Source organism: Meles meles, chromosome 14, assembly GCF_922984935.1.
Source record: "Meles meles chromosome 14, mMelMel3.1 paternal haplotype, whole genome shotgun sequence".
In the NCBI taxonomy this organism is placed as follows: domain Eukaryota; kingdom Metazoa; phylum Chordata; class Mammalia; order Carnivora; family Mustelidae; genus Meles; species Meles meles.
The window spans coordinates 30,676,656-30,700,794 of NC_060079.1; the positions used below are offsets into that span (position 1 = coordinate 30,676,656).

At 36.2% G+C, this 24,139-nt stretch overlaps 1 protein-coding gene across 2 annotated transcripts in view; it reads right to left on the reverse strand.

Annotated features, from left to right (window-relative positions):
- Positions 1–24,139, reverse strand: part of DNAJC15 (DnaJ heat shock protein family (Hsp40) member C15) — an 80,680-nt gene that overhangs the window by 43,349 nt on the left and 13,192 nt on the right. For both annotated transcript variants that reach the window (XM_045978161.1, XM_045978162.1), the window contains 2 exons: positions 8,109–8,160; positions 4,773–4,846 (listed from right to left, as the gene is read on the reverse strand). In XM_045978161.1, coding sequence (XP_045834117.1) covers positions 4,773–4,846; positions 8,109–8,160 — 126 coding nt within the window. The remainder of the gene's footprint in view (positions 1–4,772; positions 4,847–8,108; positions 8,161–24,139) is intronic.

Sequence of the window (24,139 nt, forward strand, 5' to 3'; positions counted from 1 at the left end):
AGACCTGTACCCCTGGGGATAAAAATACATTATATGTTTATAAAAAAATAAAAAAATAATAAAAAAAATTTAAAAAAAGACAAAGGAAGTCCAATTCTTTAAAAATTATATTAAAATTAAAAGACATTTTCAGAAATAGAAAAGTAAAAACCCTTAAAAGAAGATGAATGACTTAGGTTTTTTCCTCCCAGGGGAAAAAAATAAGGGTACTTAAATATTAGCTAAGTTAATAACATACTAACATATTAAAAATCAAGCAAAAAAGTACTGGTTCAAAACAGAAGATTGCATTAAAAAAAACTCTTTTGCTTTCTAAAGTGCCTCTGAAATGAGGAGATTTTTTTTTTTAAGAGAGATTTTAAAAAATTTTTTTTTAAATACTTTATTTATTTACTTATTTGATAGAGAGAGATCACAAGTAGGCAGAGAGGCAGGCAGAGAGAGAGAGAGGAGGAAGCAGGCTCCCCGCTGAACAGAGAGCCCGATGTGGGGCTCGATCCCAGGACCCTGGGATCATGACCTGAGCTGAAGGCAGAGGCTTTAACTCACTGAGCCACCCAGGTGCCCCAAGAGAGATGTTTTTAAAAGAAAAGTCCATTATAGCCCTAGAAAACAAGAGATGATACAAGTAGCAAACCAAAAACTTTAAAGATAAATACTGAAAGGCTGAAAACAGGTAAGACTTGCACATATGGAAAAATCACTACAGCCTTAAACACCAGAGGAAAGAAGAAAACCCTTTTCAGGAAATTAAAAAGAAATCCATACCTTTAGAATCAACCATAAAATAGTATCAGGATAATTAATTAAACTACAACAGCAGAAATGACAATTTCTAACCTCAATAATACAGAGCTTAAGGGGCCTACTGCCTGTCATTTTGCCCTTAGGCTAAGAAAGACAACTGCATGTCCTGGGACGTATCTCATTGTGGGGGGTAGGTCCCAAGAGAAGCAAGGTGGAGTACTAGCAGATCACATATCAGAACCCACAAGGCCAGGGAGGGATACAGTTATGCCAATGAGGGACACAGTTATGCCAATGAATAAGATATACATAGAACTCAATGTCTCCTCAACCTCTCTCTGGAGGTCCCAAACCTGCCTCTTGGCTCCTTGCTTGGGAAGACATGCTACTGACATATCCCATCTACCTATTCACAGCTCACTACCAATCTTCTCATTCAATAAAATTATTGAAGTGAGTCTACCAAACTGCTGAGGAAGGCCACTTATATTAATCAACTTAGTTCTCACAAACATGAACCAAAAACCAAGGATTACCAGACATTTGAACAAATCCAGTATCATGGGGGAAAAGCAGAACAAAGATGAACAAATAACAACTGGCTTTTGGAGGAAAGAGATAAATCAGGAACCAGAAGAGGATTTGTCAAAATTTGAATTAGTATCTTATATCCATAAAAGTGTAAGTTGCTATGAAAAAGAAACAAGAAAATTTTCAGATATTAAAATATTACTGATATAAAAAATTTTAGCAGGTGGACTAAATAAGAGAATGGTCACTGCTAAAAACCAATCTGGTGATCTGGAAAATAAGATGTGGAAATACTATGGAATGTAAAACAAAAAGATAAGAAGATTGAAAATAGAAAGAAAATGTTCAGAGACATAAAGATATACTTAGAGGTCCAATGTGTCTCTAATAAGAGTTCCAGGAACAGAGAAGAGAGACAATGGAAGGAAAAAAATAAAAAACAGTCTAAGAGAATCTTATAAAATAAAAGATAGGCAATTTTCACTTAAGTTTCACTAAGAAGACCTGTGAAATTTCAGAACATCAATAATAAAGAGAACACCCCAAAACTTCCAGAGTTAAAAAAACAACCAAAAATCACCAAAAAAACCCAAAAGCATAAAACACAAAAAACAAAAGAAAACCAAAACAGGCAGCTTACAAAGGAGTAAGAATAAGAACATCAGAAATTCTGGCTGAGAGCCTTGAGTGTACCAGAAAATGTGGCTAAGAATATGTAGGAAAGTATGTACGTGGGCACTGAGGTTCATTCAATCTGAGCAGAGATTTTTTTTTTTTTTTTTTAAGTAATCTCTACCCCCAATGTGGGGCTCAAACTCAAGACCCAAGATCAAGAGTTGCAGCAGGCTCCACTGTCTGAGCCAGCCAGGAGCCCCCTAAGCAGAGATTTCTATACTCCTCTCATACTGATTCCATCAGATTCCAAAGAGTCAGCAGCTAACTGATGATTAATGGTGAGAGCAAAAGAAACAAGTTGTTAGCAGAGAAGAATTTAAGACATTTACCATCCATGCATCCCATATGAAAAAAATTACTCCAGGCAGTATTCTAGAAAAATGGAGGGAAAAGATATGAAAAAGCAAAGATGAGATTTAAGAACAAGATGATGTTAAAGCACAGAGAAAGTAAACTTCACAGAAACTTGAACCTTGCAGGCTTTCTTTTGAGTCACAGAGATTTAGTGGCCCATGATTACAATTCGCATTTTTTAGCAACTCTATTTGGTTTCATAATGAATCATACAACATCAAAACACTGTAAACATTGTGTTTTGCGAAGTCTGACAATTTGAAATCATTAGTGCCAATAGAAAGTATGTATATATTTATTTCTCAGTTTCCCTAGAATTATTAATATTTAAAGAACTGTTTAAGATGCTCTTATCTTCACAGAGGTATAATTATGATGACAGTGATGATGATAAAGATGTTCTACGACATATTTTCACTGCAAATTGTAGGAATAGTACTTTGTTGGGGGTGGGGTAGGACCAGATTTATATAACAGTGTTCCTTAGCTCAGGCCCACAAAGGTGAAGGATAAGAGGGATACATCATTTCTCACTCCTTAAGAAATGCAGGTACCAAGTTCAGTATACCCATGACAATCTCTTAAATTATTCCACCTTATCTGTGAGCCTCCACAGAGCAGTGAAAATTTCCTCATTTTCTTGCTCTCTCTTCCTGTATGTTTAATGATGTAGTTCTACAAAACTTGTGAGTCTTTTATTTACAATATAAATATATCTATTGAAGATCATCTTAACAGAAGAGAAATAATTTCTGAAATTTTCTCCATTCGTTATTTATAAACATATGGAAAAAAATAAATAACAATCCATTAAAGAACTATGCTTTAGTTCTTTAAACTAAAGAAATGCTACTATTTCCATTCCTAGATTTCAAGCCACCATTATCTATTACCTGCACTATCTCAATACCCTCTTAACTGCGCTGATAGCTTTTACTCTGGCTCATTCTTGTCTACACTCCACCGCAGGCAAAGTGATAATCCAAAATGCAAATCACATTGCCTCCACGGTTAAAACCTTCCAAAAGCTTTCCTTCCATTACACTGTAAGTAAAATTTGTAGTAGTTTTTATCTATAATCTATGCGGCTTTAAATGACCTAGGCCCTACTCTTCCACTATTATCTTTTCATACTCCTCTGGAGTTATTCTTACGGCAAAGCTCATTTCCACCTCAGGACCTCTGCAGGGTTCTCACTGCTTGGAAAGAGATTCACCTGGCCAAGTCCCTCATCTTCTCATAGAAGTCTTCCCTGATCCATCTAACATAGATTCCTCACTGCTGTTATTCTTTAACCTCTTACCCTGCTTTCTTAAAAGCAGTCAACACTTCTACATATCATGTATTTTACTTATTTACTTGTTCATTGCCTGTGTCCACTGAAATGTATGCTCCTAAGGGCAATGTCTTTGTATGGTCCCTGACCATAGCCCACTCCCCACAACAACATCTGGCATGTAGTAGGAGTTTAATGAATATTTACTGAATGAATGCTAAATACCTATTAATACTGCAGCCAAATAAAATATAAATAGGAAAACAGAAGGAACTCCCCGTCAAAAAAAAAAAAAAAAAAAAAAAAACACATGTTCCCTCTAATCACAGACATGCATTTCTAGGTCTGCAAAATCACTTGCAGTTCTTCTGAACCTGAGTTTAATTACTTGTCAGTATGTCATCCTTTGAAAGTGTGGTCATTGTTCATGACTAACTAAGCCTCACAAGCCTGTAATGACTTTGCTACAACAAGCCACTCATTCTCAGATTGCTGCAAGCCAAGCTGATCTATCCCAAGTTGATCCACTTCTATTGCCCAAAAGTCAATGTTTATGCTGTAACGCTTCAGTTAGTTTTCTTTGCATTATGTCCAGTGGTTACAAACCAGTTCACTACACTGTAGCTTTTCAGATACCTACTATCACTCATTCTTCACTTATATTCAGCTCAGAGAGTAACTATAATGCCTGTAGATGAATGTAGAAATCATACAGATTTCAGGATTGGAATCTTCTAATTTTGTGTTTGAGATGACCAGGTGGTGGTACAAGGGGACCCATTTCAAATTTTAGGATGAAATAAACTCCTAGGTAAGCTCCATCAGGGGAGGGACCATATCTGTTTTGTTCATTAACTATACCCAGCTTCTACCACAGGGATTAGTACAGAAAATCACTGCAAGAATAAATTAGTATTAATTAAACAAAAAACAATAAATTACCTCAAAGTTGGTGTGATACTACTAAAAGGAATATAGTAATTAGATGTCAAAATAGGAATGAGGTTAGAAATAAAAATAATGTGACCAAGAAACTAAAAAAATCAATAAATTAAACAAACTGTCTAAGGATATAATGAAGAAAACTACAAATGTTGGAAAATCCAAGACATTTTCTGAATTGCTATCAAATATGGCATATAAACAAAAATCAAAATGAGCCTTCTAACTAAAGCCATCTTATACTCACAGGAGTGGAAATCTTCTTTGCTGTTTCTGTGATTACTTGTTCTAGGGGCTTCCAGATCTGAAACGCATAGCGACCTAAATAATAACAGGAATAAAAGCAAATATATTTTCTACAATCAAACACAATACCCACAAGGTACTAACTACAATATTTACTGATAGCTTCTTCTATATATGTTATTTCAACGACCATTTCAAAATCTACCAGAAAGTCCTATTTTTTCTTTTATTACATTTTCTTTTATTTTTTTCAGTGTTCCAAGATTCATTGTTTATGCACCATACCCAGTGCTCTATGTAATTCATGCCCTCCTTAATACCACCAGGCTCACCCATCCCCTCACCCTCCTCCCTCCAAAACCTCAGTTTGTTTCTCAGAGTCCACAGTCTCTCATGGTTCATCTCCCCCTCCGATTTACCCCAATTCACTTTTCCTTTCCTTCTCCTAATGTCCTCCATGTTATTCCTTATGCTCCACAAGTAAGTGAAACCATATGATAATTTACTTTCTCTGCTTGGAAAGTCCTATTATTCTCAAATTCTAATTTATTAAATAGAGGAAGCATTCATTTTAACATAATTAAAATAGTCTCTAAATTTATCAAGTTCTAATTCATGATTATGAGATTAGAAAATGTCAATTTTTATGTATCTTACACATATACAATATACTAGGTAACAAAAAAAATAATACCTAGTACTCTTTACGCCACAAACTATAGATAAAGTCCTTTCACGTATGTATATTACACATCTGGTTATTTGTACTGGTTTTCTCGGTGATAATCACTTTGAAATATACAGAAAACAAAAATTACTTATGATCTGTACAACACAGGAATAATTTTAATGGTGTTACCTCTAAAGTAAAAAAGCAGTTATGTAAAAAATATTCACCAAAGATGTTTTCTGTCAATTTCTCACTGAGGATCCTAAGAACATATTTTATTTTGGTGCTTTCTTTTCTTAGGTATCCTATTAATTAAAACTCCTCTGACTCTTCAATAGCAAAACAGGTTCCAAACTGTTTCAAGGGTATAAAACAAGAATAAAATATTACCATGCCAATTTACCTTTTGTACCCTAATCAGCATATAGATCTACTAATAGTATTGTCTTTCTTCCCAAAAGTCTTGCTAGAAAACCCATTATGACACTCTGGACTTTATTAATTTCCAGCCATAACCTTCTTCGCAAATCAAGATTTCCACTGGGAAAGCTCAATTATATACATCTTTTAGAAAAAGTTACCGTCTAACCATACTGTTATTCCTGTGCAAACAACATTTAAAAATGAAAAACGGGATGCTAGAAATGGACAATTGGAAGTAGTCAACCCAAGCAGAAGATAAAAAAATTCTTGAGATCAAGGAGAACATTAAATAAATTAAACAAGTGAAATTAAATAACTAAAATAAGTGAAAACCTAACTCCTTCAAATCTCTTATCCTAGAGATTTTTTATTTTTTCATAAATAGTGCTCGCTTCGGCAGCACATATATTTTTTCATAAACATATAATGTATTTTTACCCCCAGGGGTACAGGTCTGTGAATCACCAGGTTTACACACTTCACAGCACTCACCATAGCACAACGCTCTCCAATGTCCATAACCCCACCACCCTCTCCCAACCCCCCTCCCCCCAGCAACCCTAAGTTTGTTTTGTGAGATTAAGAGTCACTTATGGTTTGTCTCCCTCCAGATCCCATCTTGAACTTCCATCTGATTCTACAATAGTACAAAGCATAGCTTTTAAATTACTTTGGAATTCTTTTAAAAGCACATAGAATCAGGCAGTCTCAATGAAAACAGCAAGTAAGGCCTTCAACAAGTGACATCTAGAGGTTTACTTGAATCATAAACCAGAAGATCTAGTTCCAACAAGTTTAAGTGTACTTTCTCCTAAATTCTATTATTCAGTTATATTTGGCTCTGGAAAATATCTGCCTGCTACTTAATATTCTAGTTAGTAATAAGAACTTGGCAACAGTGTGGTATATATACAATACACATGCCAGTTCTTCTCATTTTAGAAAGAAGAACCTGGAAGAAGTACAGCATCTTTAATTTCAAATAAAAACCTTACATTTGAATTTTAAAATAACTATGTCAGTAATAGTTGATACTGTAACAGCACTACAATTGTTTCATGTTTATGGGCAAGTTTGTCAGAATTCCTTTCTGGACATGAGAGTCTCCTCATGAAATGTCAGTATAATTATAATGCCAAGACACAAGACTCTGATGGCAAAAAGACCAAGAGAATCTGAACCACTGATCTTCTTGATTTTAAAGCGTTTATTGTTAAGGTGCTTTAAAAGAGATCTGTGTGAAATTAAGTACCATATAAAACAAAACAACAATTTTTTATGTTTCATTTTTCTTCTGGATATATACCACAATGGTATGTAGCTTCACTTAAGAAGATCTGTTGTTTTTTTCTTTTTTTTTTTTTTTGGACAGAGAGAGAATGAGAGCACAAGTAGGCAAAGAGGCAGGCAGAGAGAGAGGGGGAAGCAGGCTCCCTGCTGAGCAGAGAGCCCGATGCGGGGCTTGATCCCAGGACCCTGAGATCATGACCTGAGCCGAAGGCAGAGGCTTAACCCAGTGAGCCACCCAGGTGCCCCCACTTAAGAAGATCTAAAAAGCAAAATCAAATCCATGGAACTTGAGATACAAATGCTAAAACAAAAATTGTAAATCTTTATCAACAAGGAGATGTTCTCAGATAACGTATGATTAGGAAATAGCTATGCAATTTAAAACTGTAAGTTAACGCCTGGAAGAGAAAGCAATTTTTGCTTTAAATTTTTATACCTATTCTTTGGTGATTTGGGCAGTAAAAGAAAGTCTCCTGAGTTTATCAAAGAAATTAAAGCAATGTGTTAAAAATGAAGTTACTAATACATTACAGGGAACTATGCTCATCAGAACAAGCAACAGCTCAGGAAATGTGTAATCTAATCCTGCAAGAAAAAAAATCAACATGGGAGGTTAAAGGAACCCTATATCACTTACACTGCTTCCTATTAAAGAATTTCTTTAAAGTATACTATAGTTCAAACTAAAAAAAAAAAAAAATGCCAGGAAGGTCAACTACTATTAGGGCTAGTTTTCCTAACTTCTACTCTGTTAATTTTCTTCACTACATGGTTTACCTAGTTTTTGCTACATTGACAAATGTTCAGTGACTATACATGGAGGAAAAAATGAGAATGTAGGTCTTAAAACCCAAACCTCAGAATACAGAGGGTCTCTTCATGAATCACTACAGAAACTATTTGAAAATATTTCTCCTGCAACATTTATTGGTAAGTTTTCTTTATTTATCTTACCTGCAAATGCAAGAGCTGCAACACCCAGTCCTACAGCGATCAAACTTCTTGCCTATGAAGGAAAAAATGATTATATCACTTATGGTCTTATGCACTAGCTTTTTTAAAGTAAACCATTTTAAATAATGAAAATAATTATGTTAAATACATTTTCCTCAAGCTCTGCTGTGAAAACGAGAATTTTTTTTCATCTTCAGTGTCTATGGGAGTCTACATATTGCATACTATATCAGCTAATTTTCAGTAAACTAAAATCATTCTAGATATCATTTAATTTCCATATATTTGAATTCATTCTACCCAAGAGTTTGTATGTTACTATTGATAATATATTTTCTGTAGATTACTCATTTTTAAGATTTTATTTATTTATGTATTTATGTATTTATTTATTTGGAGGGGTGGGGAAACAGAGGGGGAAGGACAAGCAGACTCCACACCGAGCACAGAGCCCAAAATGGGACATGATCCCACAACCCCAAGATCCTTACCTGAGCCAAAACCAAAAGTTGGATGCTCAGTTAACTGAGCCACTCAGGCACTCCTGTAAATTATTCTTAATAGTCAGTTAAATATATTTATCTTCTACAAAGATAAAACACACATATTTCCTTAATATTTACAATGCTCAATGGCATTTGCTATATTTAAAATTTTGACAAAATATTAGATCTATGTTTAGTAAATAAGTCAACCGGACAAAAGTTAGCAAAAATTATGAATAACTTTGGGGTGCCTGGGTGGCTTAGTGGGTTAAAGCCTCTGTCTTTGGCTCAGTTCATGATCTCAAGGTCTGGGATTGAGCCCCGCATCGGGCTCTCTGCTTCCTCCTCTCTCTGCCTGCCTCTCTGCCTACTTGTGATCTCTGTCTATCAAATAAATAAATAATTTTAAAAATATTTTTAAAAATTATGAATAACTTAAAAGTTAATTTCTACCTTTCTAGACCAATGTAAAAATTTTTAAATGAGTCAAGAATTCAGAATCTAAAATTATGAGCTCATTCTGATAAAAATCTACTTTAAATTGGTTATATACTCCATATTATTCTAGGCTTTTCTCCTTTACCATCTCAGAAAAATATTTCAGTCACAATAGAAAAGGTTTATGTAGCAGAGATCAATGTCCCCCCCACCCCCAACATCCATTCTCCCTTTGTTCTCTAGGATCAGGAGTTCCTATTTTTAGCTGGACATATTTCTAAGCCTCTCTTAGACTATGCTATGTTAACTAAGTGTTGGCTTTTAAGATAATAAGCAGGGTGGTGGTATGTGCAACTTCTGAGAAGCCCTTCGGGGACAGGGGAAATGTCCTTCTCGAAAACTTTTCCATTCCTGCTTCCTGGAAATGTAGACATTCTACCTGGAGCAGATCTTGGATAAAGAAGGAAAAACAATGGATGAAAGGAGGCTGTATCCTAGATTATCACAGAGCCGCCACAGCACCCCTGGACTGCCTTTATTTATGTGAGATAATAATAGAATTCTAGCTTCATAAGCCACTATTATTTCCAGGCACTTGCAACCAAATCAAATTTTGATGATACAGAATTAAGTAGAGACACCACAGAAATGTTTCTGTCTGATTAATGGTGAGACAGGTAAATCCACAAAATCCAGGAAAGACCATCAAAAACAAATCTAGAACAATCTCAGTACAGAACAGAATGGATTCATTTCACATTGATGCATAAGCAGTAAGATGGAGGCTGAGACCAGAGGGATGATAAAACCAAAAAGCCCTGCAAACATCAGCCTACAAGTTCCATGAGGGAATACAAGTCTCGGGAAATCAAAGCCCCAAATCTTCAGGGGGAGATTTTATCATGAGAAACACCAGGAAACAAAAAGCAGCTGTATGAGGCACTTTAACTTTAATATCCAGTAGCTCTCTCTTAGAAATCTAGAGCTCTTCATAGACAAGATGAAGTTTATCTATAGTTCTCAGTTCTAGTTCTAAGACACACCTTTCACCAGGCAGTACATTGGCACACTTTAGGAAAGGAAGAATTTTTCCCTGGCAGAGGAGTGGAAGCCTAGAGCTAGCTATAGAGAGAGGCAAAATAGTTCCCAAAGTTCCCTTTAGGTTGTCTAAACAGGTTGTCCTGAACAGAAGAGAAGTGAGTACTGATTTAAAAGAAGATATTCTCTTGAGGTATATTTTTGCTATTTTCTAGAGCTTCTCTGAAGCTATATAGTTTGAAATGTTCAGTCTTATCTTCCACTGGTTCACTTCAATGAACTTCAGTCCAAACAAACTACTCAACTATTTCATGTGTGAATTTATTTTCCTTCCTTAAACCTTGTTTATTCTTTCACCTGACTAGAAATATTTATCTTTGCCTACCCAGATAGGACTTGTTCTTAACACTTCAGCCTAAATATGCCACAGAATGGGAGAAGTCATTTGTAACACATTACAATGAGCACATATCCAAAGACATATATAGAATTACCCCACATCAATAATAAGTAGGGGGACAATCCAATAGAAAAATGGGCAAAACATCAGGAGATTCATATAAAAAAATCTAAATGGTTAAAACATATAAAAAGTACTCAACTGAAAGAGTAACTAGGGGATACTAACAACAACAACAAAATGGTGCTGAAATATTAATACCAGTATATAAAGATCTCTAGCCTTTGTGGAACTTATTCTGCCTACTGAGGGATCCTAAGCACCAAGCAACAGTATCTATACTTCCCAGGATTATTGTAAGGATAAAATATAATAATGTATATAAAGGGCTTAATATAGTGGGTTGGCACAGAGTAAATAGTCAGTAAATGGGAACTGCTTTTAATATTATCAATAAAAATAACTAGCTATTACTGAATGTAAGTGGTATGACAGAAGTATGAATGGTGTTCTATAAACCCTGAAATTCATCTAGAGGAAGATTCACGGAAGTAGTATTTGAGGTAGCCCCTAGAAAATGAATTGATCTTTTCTAGATTAAATAATCCCAATTTTCACATTTCAAAAAATGCATATTTAAAAAATACAAAGTCTTGAAAAGTTGAGTTAGTCTAATTTCATATTTTTATAGATTAATATTGTGTCATTTTTATGACTTCAACTACTCAAAACAAAAATAGCTGTCTCTACAATTCCAAAGAGATTTTAATTTAAAGGTACTTATATCAGAAACATTAAAGCACTAGGCATTTGGTCATTTTTCACTTTTTTTTTTAATTTTTTTTTTCATTTTTCACTTTAATACATAAACCTAAACTGTGTTTAGACTTTCTTTGTACTTCTGTCTTCCTTTATTTCTAAAGACCACATTATCCAAGTCCTCACTTGCCCTCTAGTTTCTGGGTGGGTTTTGCCAAGGAGAGGAAGTGTCAAAAAGAACACCAAGCATTGGTTACCAATAGCAGGCAGGACTCCAGACACTTCTGCCTACTGCATCTTGGTATCAAAGTTGCCAAGGAAAACACTGTAAAGTCAAGCACTGAATAATGCTTTACTTACTTAAAGAAGATAAAGATCAGTTCTAGTTTTATGCATTAGTCCCTTATGGCTAGTGGGTGCCCCCAGCAGTTAGCTGACTTAACGGAAATGGGCCTACAAGCACCCACCTCTCTGGTGGTGTGCTGGAAGGACCTTCCCCCTCCCTACCCCACACTGTCTCTGGAGTCTGAAACACTGAAATATCTGAGGCATATGTGAAAGCCATTGACTATACTGAAGCGGAGCAAAGAAACACTCAATAAGCCTGAAACCAGGAAAGATAAACAGAGGTGGGAAATCCAGCACAGGCTATATGAGGTCCTCATCTCTTGATAGGGAAGAATTCTGAGCCCAAGACCCACTTGTATGTGGCCAGCTGGGACCGAATACTGTGCATAAGAGACAGTCCTTCCCAACAGGAAGCATCAGCAGAAAAGCAAACGGTAGAAGGAGATAGAAGTAATGGTACAATTTATCCCTGCTATGCTTCCTCTTTGGCCACAGCTCCTGTTAAAGGGCTCCTCTTCCAAGCCTACAACTCTCATTGGGTTCTGGAACACAATTCTCATCCTCTTGCCCCTTTCCCTGGGTGGATAAGTTTCTAACCTTTGCCAGGCTCTGGGTGATTCATCATTCATTACTGGTTACCTTAAAGCATACCTACCTCTGCTAATAATCCCTCCATTAAACTATCTTCAAAAAAACCACCCATTACCACCAGACTCTCACTAATACACACATTATATACAGCAGTCACTATACTATGAACAAGGCAAAGGCCTATATCAAATGAGTCCTGTGTAGGACACTGACCATGGTGGGCCTCCAGTGTTTTCATGAATCTCCCAAAGACCTTTTTAATTTTACCGTTATTACAAAATTACACTAATTAATAGTTAAATGTGTTGTCTCCTTCAGCTTTTCTAGATATCAAGTGTCCTTTAAAAATCTAATGAAATCTATGGATCATTCTGGAAAACCACAAATATATACACACAGCAAAATTTTTATATAGTTTGAAGGGATCCAAGGATTTCTCTGAAGATTTTCAGTTTACAAGTCCCAGTATGAGACTCTCTGTAAAAAAAGAAGCTCACTAAAGTAACAGTCTATCTGATATATTTGAGCTCCTAGAGCACATCAGAAACCTGCCATGTAATTTCATTTTTCATTCATTTAACAAGAAAAATATTAATAATATAACAAAATAGTAATATAAGAAAAATAATGTTGATGCCAGAGTTAACCTCTATTTCTAAAGACTAACGTTACAGAAAGATAAACACGAAAGGCCTTGCAACCTTTAAAAACAACAACAAAACCAAACCCAGATTAGGTAGATCACTGGAGCAAATAAAAATATTCAATATAGGACCAAAACCTGTGCAATCAAGTCTTATTTATCCACAATGAATGGACAAACTATAGCACAGCTCATCAAAAACTCATTCTCCTTAATGGGATTAAAATTCCTTATTGGAAGGTGTTATATCTAATTTATCTCTTTAACGGTATTTGCAATTAATTTGATATTAAAATAATTTATGCTTTTAAGCACAGATAATTGATAACAAAAACATATTATTTGGAAGATGAACTCAACTTGAGATTTTCAAAAAAATACCATGTATCTTACTTACACAATCAGATTTTGTACTCTGACATAAGAACAAAGGTCTTTCTCATAAAGTTTTCAGTGGAAATACTAAAACTGTTAGCCATAAGCCATTAAGTTAAAACTTTAACCTTAACTGGTCCAGAATAAGAATATGATCAATTTCCCATAAAAACATATTTATCTACTACCTAACCGTTTTCCATTCACTAAAAATTCATTGGTATTTTTCTTTTTCAGACACAAATTGAGAAAGCTCTAAAAGAGCAATAAATTCCCCAGCCCTCCACATACGCGAATGACCCCAATGGGGAAAAGAAACTATCTAATTACAAATACAGAAAACAGGAAGCACAGAAGAGCAAATCTGAAATCTCATCAAGTAGCTTACACAGAACTCTTAACCATACCTTTATTTGGCTTTAATTTTCAAAAGTAAAATAACATCTAAAACATACTTGGGCTTTTAAATTGCCCATGGTTACCTGGCACAACTGGGTAAATATCAGAGAATTCCATCAACATCTTCTCTAATTTACAACTGTTGAAAAAATTTCACATAAGCTTTATTACTACGCTATTTCACATTTACTTAAACTTCAGTATTCTATCCTCAGGCTAACAGGATCTAATTAATTTCTTTCACATATGCAACACTGTATCTGATCCAGTGTCAAGCTCATGGTATTCTTCAATTTTTATTTTGAATGTTTTTTTAAATAATGACTCTGTAAAGCTAAATTGCCAGTAACAGTATGACAAAAACAACACTGAAAAGACAATTTAAAAGCAAAAGGGTGAGTCAGGCATAGTGTTAGTACCACCAGGAAAGTCATTTTCTAACAACGAGGCAATAACTAGGTTAAATGTCTAAAATTGCTCATGCGACTGGATTAGCATTATGGTACTTCTGTGATTTTACAGAAACTAGAGAAATGCTATTTCTTTGACTTAGGAAAACTACAATATGTGCTGAAAATAAAAATAATCAGGCAGTGGTATTTAAAAAAGAAAGATGTATATACCTTTACTCTCGCCTAGCTAAAACTGCCATTGTTGTCCTACACACGCAGGAAAGAGAAGATGGTAAATGTGGATGCCATACAATGGTTTTTGTTGTTGTTTTTAAAAATATCCACAAAGCTGCCTTGGGCAAGTTTTAGTTTTGAAATATCTGCAGACTCGGATGTATATGGGTTTGGAAAGAGTATTATCTAGACCCATAGAAGGTCTACATAAATTCTTAGATACATTTTTCTTCTCTGTACAAAATTAGGCTAGCACATACTTAAAGAAGCTGATCTTTCTATAAAAATGTGCAGATAATAAGAACGACAGATACCATGTGATTTTACTCATATAAGGAATTTAAGAAACAAAACAAATGAACATGGGGGAAGAAAAGAGAGAGCGAGCAAATCAAGAAACAGACTCTTACCTACAGAGAACAAACTGACGGTTACAGGGGTGGGGGGTATGGGTGAAATAGATGATGGGGATTAAGGAGGGCACTGTGATGAGCACCTGGTGTCATACTTTAAGTGATGAGTCACATTCTACATCTGAAAGTAATATTACACTATATGTTAACCAACTGGAATTAATTGGTTATAATAAAAACTTAGAAAAAATGCATACATATATACGTAAGAACTAAATCAATTACACATCAGTTAGAAACTCTACCAACTAATTCTTTTACAACTAGTCCAGACTGGTGTTTGGAAACAGTGGTCTATACAGGGAAAATAGAAAACGTTCTATTTGCCCCAATTCAGAAATTCAGTTTTTAACAATTTCATTATGGTCACCTTGAAAAACAAAGACAATATGTATCAATATGTATACACATAACAAATTCATGTGATATTGGCCAATGGTATTTAATTCTATTTTTTTTAGAAAGATTTTTTTTTAAAGATTTTATTTATTTATTTGACAGATAAGTAGGCAGAAAGGCAGGCAGAGAGAGAAAAGAGGAGGCAGTCACTCCGCTGAGCAGAGAGCCTGATGCAGGGCTCAATCCCAGGACCCCGGGATCACCCCTGAGCTGAAGGCAGAGGCTTTAACCCACTGAGCCACCCAGGTGCCCTAATGATATTTAATTCTTAAAAATTCAGGACAACTTTAGATTTTATCTGTGAAAAATATCAAAAAACATAGTTTTCACTGTGTTACCTTTGACCATACATGAAGCATGAATACTTTAGATATTAAAATGTTCAGGCATATGCATAATAGCATTGCAGAAACCAATGAATGATAAAATCTCAACGAAATCATTGAATGGTTTCAAAATAGTTGGAGAGGTACCACAGAGATTCCTTTTCTTATACTGCTAAGTCTGACTGAAGAAAAAAGTCTTATGTCCACACTAAAAGGTACCAGAAGAACATTATGGCTTCTGATGTCCGTTGGCCTTCAAATCTGCTCAATATCATCTCCTCCTCATCCTTAACTCATACCATCCCCTATTTCTCTTTGCCTTTAGAATTCTAAATTTGTATTCTTTTTTAAAGTTTTTTAAAAAATTTATTTCACACACAGAGAGAGATCACAAGTAGGCAGAGAGGCAAGCAGAGAGAGAGAGAGGAGGAAGCAGGCTCCCTGCTGAGCAGAGAGCCCGATGTGGGGCTCAATCCCAGGACGCTGAGATCATGACCTGAGCCGAAGGCAGAGGCTTTAACCCACTGAGCCACCCAGGCGCCCCTAAATTTGTATTCTTTTATAAGACTTCATGTTTTTCATCCATGTGGCAAGCATGAACTACCTCAGTCTTCCACCCTGATTATCCATACCTTTCACCCCTGAAAGTATGGGCTTAGAAGTTAATCAGGCTCAAAATCCAAATCAACATTTAGTGGTTCTGTTACCCTAAGCTGATTTGTCTGAACCCATTTCTTCATCTATACAATGGAAATGTGAATACCTATGTCATAGTACGCTCAAAATAAGTTATGAGACAAGGTTATGAAAACTGACCAGCACACTGTAAACGTGGCAGATCTCTGCTAGTGCTTCTTTACTCTTTTACTTCTTTTACTCTTACTTCTTTACTCTTACTCCACCCTCTTTGCTCAGTCCTCCTGGAAAATTCCTACTTACTCCTCAACAAATTGTTTCAAGGTTATCTCCCAGGGAAGCCTTCCCCATCCATCTCCTTACCCAAGCAAACTCTTTAGTGCCCCCACAGTATTTAACAGATCTATTATAACACATGGTACACAATTTAACAATGGTTTTACCTGTCTATTTCAAACTCTTTCTAAAATGTTAGCTTTCTGGAAGTAGGGACTATTATCTCTTTGGATTTCCAATATCTAACAAAGTACCCAGTACAAAGTAGTTTTTAAAAATTTGTATGAGATGAAAATGACCTTAATTAAGAAGCTTCCCCACTATCCAAATGGCTTTTAGAATCTATATAATTTATATACTGCATTGTGTGTCTGCTAGTGAATGGAATTATATTTGAAATGGGAAAAGAAATAGACAGTGGTCATCAAATTTCACTAAGACACTAACACATAATCATGTCCCTAAACATCCTAGACCAGGTAAATATATCTAAGAATCTCACAGATGACTGAGAAATGAAATAAAGAGCTGTGTGGCAGTTAAATTTCATTACAAAAATCAAGATAATCAGGAAAACATGAAAAGACTGAATTGTTTTAAGAAAGAAAAGAAAGAAACTTCCAATAAAAGAGTTAGGTACTTTTCAAGTAGCTATTTGGAGGCTATCTCTTATCTTTGACTGGTTGACTGGTTTCAATAAATACTCAGTGAGCGCCTACTATATTATATGCCAGTCCCAATTCTAAGTTCTGATGATTTATCAGACAAAATCCTTATCCTTCTGAAGCTACACTTTAGCACAAGAAACAGACATTAAACAATATAAATCAGGAAAATATATAATAGAAAGTGTTATGTGCTGTAGAGAATATTAAGCAGGTAAAGAAGTGGGTGTGTATTTGTATACTGAGAGCAACAAATTTAGATAGAGTAAACAGGGAAAGCTTCACTGAAAAGGTGACTTTTAGTGGGGGGAAAAAAACCTAAAGAAAGTGGAGAAGCCATGTCAGTGTCTAAGGAAAGATCACTGGGCAGGGCAGGAAGAATAAGTATGAAGGCCCCAAGGGAAGGGTATGCCTGGTGTGTTTAAGGAATACCCAGAAGGCCAGTGTGCACAGAGCAGAAATCGACAGAGTGGGAAGGATTATGGAATGAGGTCAGAAGGTAACACGGGGACAGATCATGTCAGGCCTTAGGGGTCAACATAAGGATTTTAACTCTGAGTGATATGAGGCATGACTGTTTTGAGAAGAAGCCTAACATTATCTTATTTAGAATTCTAAAATTCACTAGATGTCATGTTAAGAATAAACATGTCAAAGCCAGAGACAGGGAGATGACTTAGGAGTCTATTAAAACAATCCGAGAAATAACAGTAGCTTGCACCAAAGGGATTAGTGATGAAGATGGGGAAAAGTAGTCTGCTTCTGGATACATTCTGAAGGCATTAAGATTTGTTGAGAGATTGGAAGTGACCAGAGAAAGAGAAGAAACAGTATCCAATGACAGATGAATGGATAAAGAAAATGTGTGTGTGTGTGTGTACACATACACACAATGGGATATTATTCACCCATAAAAAACAAGCAAATTCTGGGATTTGTGACAATATGGATGAACCTGGAGTACATTATGCAAAGTGAAATAACCCAGACACAGCAAGACAAATACTATATATGATATAACATTTATTTGGAATCTAAAAAAGCTGAACTCATGAACTCACTGAAGCGGAGATTAAAATGGTGGTTGCCAGGGGCTGGGGGTAGGAGAAATGGGGGGATGGTGGTCAAACTTGCAGTTATAAGATGAGTAAGTTTTACACCTGAATTTGCTAAGAGTGTGTCTTAAGTGTTCTCACCACACACATACACACACAAAATGTGAGGTGATGGATGTGTTAATTAGCTTGGTTGTGGTAATCATACACAATGTATACGTATATCAAATTATACTGTATACCTTCAATATATACAATTTTTACTTATAAATTATAACTCAATAAAGCTGGGTTATAAAAAGGAATGTCAAGGTTATTGCGTTAAACAACTGGAAGGATGGAGTTGCCTGAGAGAAAAAACTGTGAGAGGACTGAGGTCAGAGAAAAGGAGGTCATCAGCTCTCTTCTGGACTTTTTTTCCTAAAAACATACCATGATGAAAATGGTAAATAAAGCCCAGGCAAAGCGGTATGTGAATTCATTACACCTGGGGAGAAAAAAAAGTTCTCATCTAGGAATGGAAAAGAAGAATGAGCAGGTTGTTTCAAAAAATATTTTTTCTTTGTTATCTTGTAGTGACTCAACTCTCAAGGGTTAATCACAAGCAAATCACTTTCTGCTGAACTCAGTGTTTTATGCTGCCTTATTATTTGGTTCAATTTCTACAAAGAAAGCTCTTTGAATTTAAACAACGTAAGTGAAAAAGAAAAAAGAGAGGAAACAAGAAAGACTGTGGCAAATCAGCAGAATTTGGAAAAGAAAGGTATTGCACATACAGATCAAAAGAAAGAGGGGAAGACAATTTATACTCAAGAAAAAGTGTCAGACATGATAAAATGACATTAGGAAGAGAAATTTTACAATAATCCTTCTCTTAAATCTTCAAGCTGGCATGAATTTCACAGATTTTCATATCTAAATTGGACCAGTACACATTAATTTACTTAGCCTTTACCATCCATTGCCAAAAACAAATAACATGTGAAACTCTCTCAAAACACGAATTCCCCTGAAAACCTTAAATTAAGCAGAAAAGGAAAGATAAAGTGAACTACATCTTGATTTGCTCCACTTTAAAGTCACTTGATTTATTTTTAACTGCAGGCAAGCATTAATTTCTACACCAAGACTAGAGAGTAAATAAACGGCAAAACAAAAACAAAGCAAAACAATAAAATAAAACCAAAAACCAAACATAATAAAAAACAAAACTCTCAGGCTTGGCCCAATTGAGTTTTTCTCTAACTTCTAAAATAATTAATAAAAATTCCCCCAAACTTATAACCTTGCTATACATAATGATTTCTTTTTTTAATTTATTCATTTGAGAGAGAGAGAAAAAGAGAGAGCACAAGGGGGGAGGAAGGTCAGAAAGAGAGGGAGAAGCAGACTCCTAACCAAGTGGGGAGCCTTATGGAGGACTCAATCCTAGGACCCTGGGACTATAACCTGAGCTGAAGGCAGATGCTTGACGGACTGAACCACCCAGGTGCCCCTACATAATGATGTCTTAAGAATAATCTTTTTTTTTAAGATTTTATTTATTTATTTGACAGACAGAGATCACAAGTAGGCAGAGCAGCAGGCAGAGAGAGAAAGGGAAGCAGGCTCCCTGCTGAGCACAGAGCCCGATGCGGGAGGGATTAGATCCCAGGACCCTGAGATCATGACCTGAGCTGAAGGCAGAGACTTAACCCACTGAGCCACCCAGGCACCCCAAGAATAGTCTTTTAAGTACTGTTTTTTCAGTGATCCACTTTCTTGTGTTCCACCTTGTCTCCACTTTCTCCTAATAAAATAAGCAGCTTTCTTTGTTGATATTAAGTGTGGCTGGTCGAAAGTCCCGCCCCGTATCAACGGAGCTGCGGATGCCTCAGAGAATATGAAGAGCTCCTGGGCTTATCACAGGTTTGCCCAACCAGGTTGTACATTTGGTTACAAGTCCTTAAACTCAAAGATGGTTCATCTCCATGTCCATTTGGTTAGGTCAGTCAATGCAACACTGATGGAGGTGTTGCTGTGTGGATTATTTCGAACACGTGGTTAGTGTTTACTATCAGTTGCTTTTAAAGGAGTTTATCTTTGATAATATTGTGGGCCTCATACAATCAGTTGAAAGGCCCTAAGAACAAAACCGAGGTTTCCCTCAGGAAGTAGAACTTCAACCTCAAGAAAAAGCTACTGTCTAAACGTTTCCAGCCCTTAGGCCTGCCCTATAATTTTTTTTTTAAGACTTATTTATTTGAGAGAGAAAGAGAGGATGAGCAGGGAGTGGAGGGCAGAGGGAGAGAGAAAAGCAGACTCCCTGCTGAGCAGAGAGCCTGATGCCATGTGAGGCTCAGACCCAGGACCCCGGGATCATGACCTGAGCCAAAGGCAGATGCTTAACCGGTTGAGCCACCCAGGCACTCCTGCCCTACAAATTTTAGACTTGCCAGTCCACACAATTATGTAAGCCAAATCAGCAAAATAAATAATACATACTACTTGGTTCAGTTTTCTGAAAAATCCTGACTGATAGAGATTTCTGCAGTGTTTCAGGATCAGAAAATAAAGCCTTTAGTCATATGCCCTTAATTTGTTCATTGTTCACTAATTAATCCAATATTCAAACATTTAATCTGGGTGCCTACTACAGACCAGGCACTGCTCTAGGGATAAAGAAATAGAACAGGAAGATGACCTCACGAAAGTTATAAACTGATAGAAAATTTTAAAACAAAACATGTATGTCTTCAAATTTTGCTAGCTTGCTTTAATTATTTTATTTATCTATAAATGTATCTAATTCCTTTGAGAACTTACTAGATTTTTAGCCAGAAATACTTCCTGAAATAATAAAAGTATGCTAATACTATTTGTCAATGATTCTCAAAAGTTGACACATAGGACATTGCCATTCTTAAGCTCAAATTTTAAACCAGATAAAATATACTCCAGTTTCTTTGCAAAGGCACCTGGCTATAAATGCCATCCCTTTCCTCATCTTGCTATATTAACATGCAGGAACACTGAGGTTAAGATCCACTGCTTTATACAATTATACTGAGATAACAGTGTGCGGAGAATAATGTAGTGCACAGACTTTGCTGGTGTTAACAAGGTTCATCGGTCAATTTTGGAACAAGGATGCACTAACCAAAAACCCTAAGCATATAAAATTATAGTAACATAGTAATTGGAATTATCTAAAAATTTGTAAAAACTTTAACTTAAGATGGGAAGACTTCATTTTTATATCTTTATTACAATTTAGTCAATGTAGTAGGGAGCAGTGGAATGGAGAGGCTGAAAGATGACTTCAGCAGATACTTGACCAGGGGGCACCAATAAGACACCTGAACCTACTCTTACACATTTTCCCTGAAAGCTGGTCCCACCCTCTAACCGGACCATGGCACTTTTTCTCAAACTAAACTCTCCCTCCTCTGAAGCTGCTGGCTGTGAGGAAGGGAGTGGAGGTACCTGAGTCATATCCCCACTACTCTCACTGACTCTATTTGTCCCTGCCCTTCTGTTTCACCACCCTTCACTAAAAGATATGATCACTCCCTATCCCTAACACAGAAGGGTGTTTGATATATGGCTTTTCAGCTACTAAACAGCAAAGAAGAAAAATGGAACTACTCTACACAGGCAGCAAGATCAAGTAAACACCCAAATAAGAAAGAAATCAATGCCACTGGAAACTCCTCTATTGCAATAGCCCCACCTCTCTACCTCCCAGTATATTTCTGTTGTGATCCCAGACTACAACATCATAATCTGTCTCCCCTACTAAACTGTAAGCCTCTATAGAGCAAGAAGTAGGCTTTATTCATCTTTGTAGTCCCAAAACAGAGCATGGGCTAAATGAGTGACAGGATGGATGCATACGGGGATAGATGGTTAGACAGACAGATGGCCAGGTGGCTGAGTACTCTGCTTCTGGGTTAATAGATGGCTTCTGAGAAGAGTCCAGATTAACCTGAAGGACAGAGTCAAGATTAGGCCAAGGAGGAAAATGGAAAGGTACTGGGACAAATAAAGGTTAGAAGATGGGGAACCTGAATTCTGATTAAGGTTTTGCTCTTAATTCACTGTGAACTTAGGTCACCATGAGTGAATATGTCTGTGTGTTGGAGAGCAGGGATCATCTATAAACTATGTTAAATACCTATAAAATGTTAAATCTAGATTAGATTCATTACCTGTGAAATATTTAAACAGATTCAACCAGACAACTTATATAAACTCAACTTCCATCTATTTAACAATATGGAATCATCTCAAGATTAAGCAAACCGGCCAGAAGCAGGCAAGATCTTCAAAGCAAAATTCTAATCAGAAAATTAACTCAGAATGGTACTGAAAAACAACTATCACATTTGGAAAAGATTTGTTAAGAAGTAAGAACAAGTGTAGGCTCTGCATCCTTGCTTTGTGTTTCCCAATGCTAAACATGCCAAATCTATAAATATAACTTTTGAGACTTGTTCTTTGGTCTGAAGCTTCAGATACACCTGCTCTCAAAAGCTGCGTCTTTTAGGGACTCAAGGTTCATTTAGGTCTAAGAGTTGGTTTAACTTTCTTCACTGCCCTAAATTTCTCTCTTTCAAGTTTAAGGAGTATCCTTAGTTCTGTTTCTAAAATTTGGAAGAAAGGGACTTTTTCACCCAATGGATATCCTTTACCATTTTATTACTGTACTTTTATTAAATTATTTCTTTGTCCAGTGACTTCCTGAATTAAGAGTTCTAAACTATCCCTAAATTCAGGTCTAAACTTTTTAGCCTTTTTTAATTTAATTTAATTTAATTTATTTATTTGACAGAGAGAGAGAGATCACAAGTAGGCAGAGAGGCAGGCGGAGAGAGAGGAGGAAGCAGGCTTCCTGCTGAGCAGAGTCCGATGAGGGGCTCGATCCCAGGACCCTGGGACCATGACCAGAGCCGAAGGCAGAGGCTTTAACCCTCTGAGCCACCCAGGCGCCCCTAAACTTTTTAACTTTTTTCAAATGAGATTTCCCCTCCCCACACCTCCACACTCCACACCTACTTCTCCCCTCAATATATTTATTTGTTGTCTCTTTCTGGAAAATTTCTATTGACTGTCTTAAAAGATGCAAGCAGAAGTACTCACATTATTCTAGATATAGAGACACTATACTTTTATACAAAAAGATATATTTCTGTTTTATTTCCAACAGCTTCCACAGGGTGTCCAATGTTTTGCCGGCATTTCTTACTGCAACACAGTAAGTCAAAGTCACAATTATAGAGGTCAAACAAAAGACAAAAAACATCTAGCATAGAAAAAAACCCAAATTTTCCAGAGGAAGACACTGAAGTCCTGAAAAGTGACATGCTTGTCCAAGTTATAGCGGGGTTATCAGTGTCTGCATTAGAACCAAAATATAAGTATTTTAATTCCATACGGGACCCTATGTCTTCAACCAACAATTTAAAATTAGTCCCATACTCTTTAAATTATAAAAACCTGTCCATCTTTCCACTGTAAGCTCATATTTGATGAAACATCCCTATCTGACTTTAATGACCATTCACAAAAACCTTGTCATGTCTTATCCTATTTATTATTTAATCACCTAGAAAACATAATATCATTTAATTATCTAATGCCAAACTAGATCCTAGCACCAGTCCTTGATGCCCTTGCTTCTTATAACTCCCTACTTTTTCACAAAATTTGATCTTCCCTCACCCACCCCCAAGAAGTTGTAATTTCAATATTCTTACATTTAATATAAAATCACTCAGTTTGTTAAGTATGGAAATAGATTACACTGACCACTTTAATAAGTATGTAAGTGAAATCACTCTTATATCCTTTTTTTTTTAAAGATTTTATTTATTTATTTGATAGACAGAGATCACAAGTAGGCAGAGAGGCAGGCAGAGAGAAAGAGAGGAGGAAGCAGGCTCCCTGCTGAGCAGAGAGCCGATGCGGGGCTCGATCCCAGGATCCTGGGATCATGACCTGAACCAAAGGCAGAGGCTTCAACCCACTGAGTCATCCAGGCGCCCCATCACTCTTATATCCTTAAACTTTCCTTCTAGATAGGGACATGCGGCAATCTTGTCATTCTTCCAGTACAAAGGCCACTAATGAGAAACATACATTTTAGCCAACAACTCCAAGTCTTACAAGTTGTTGAGG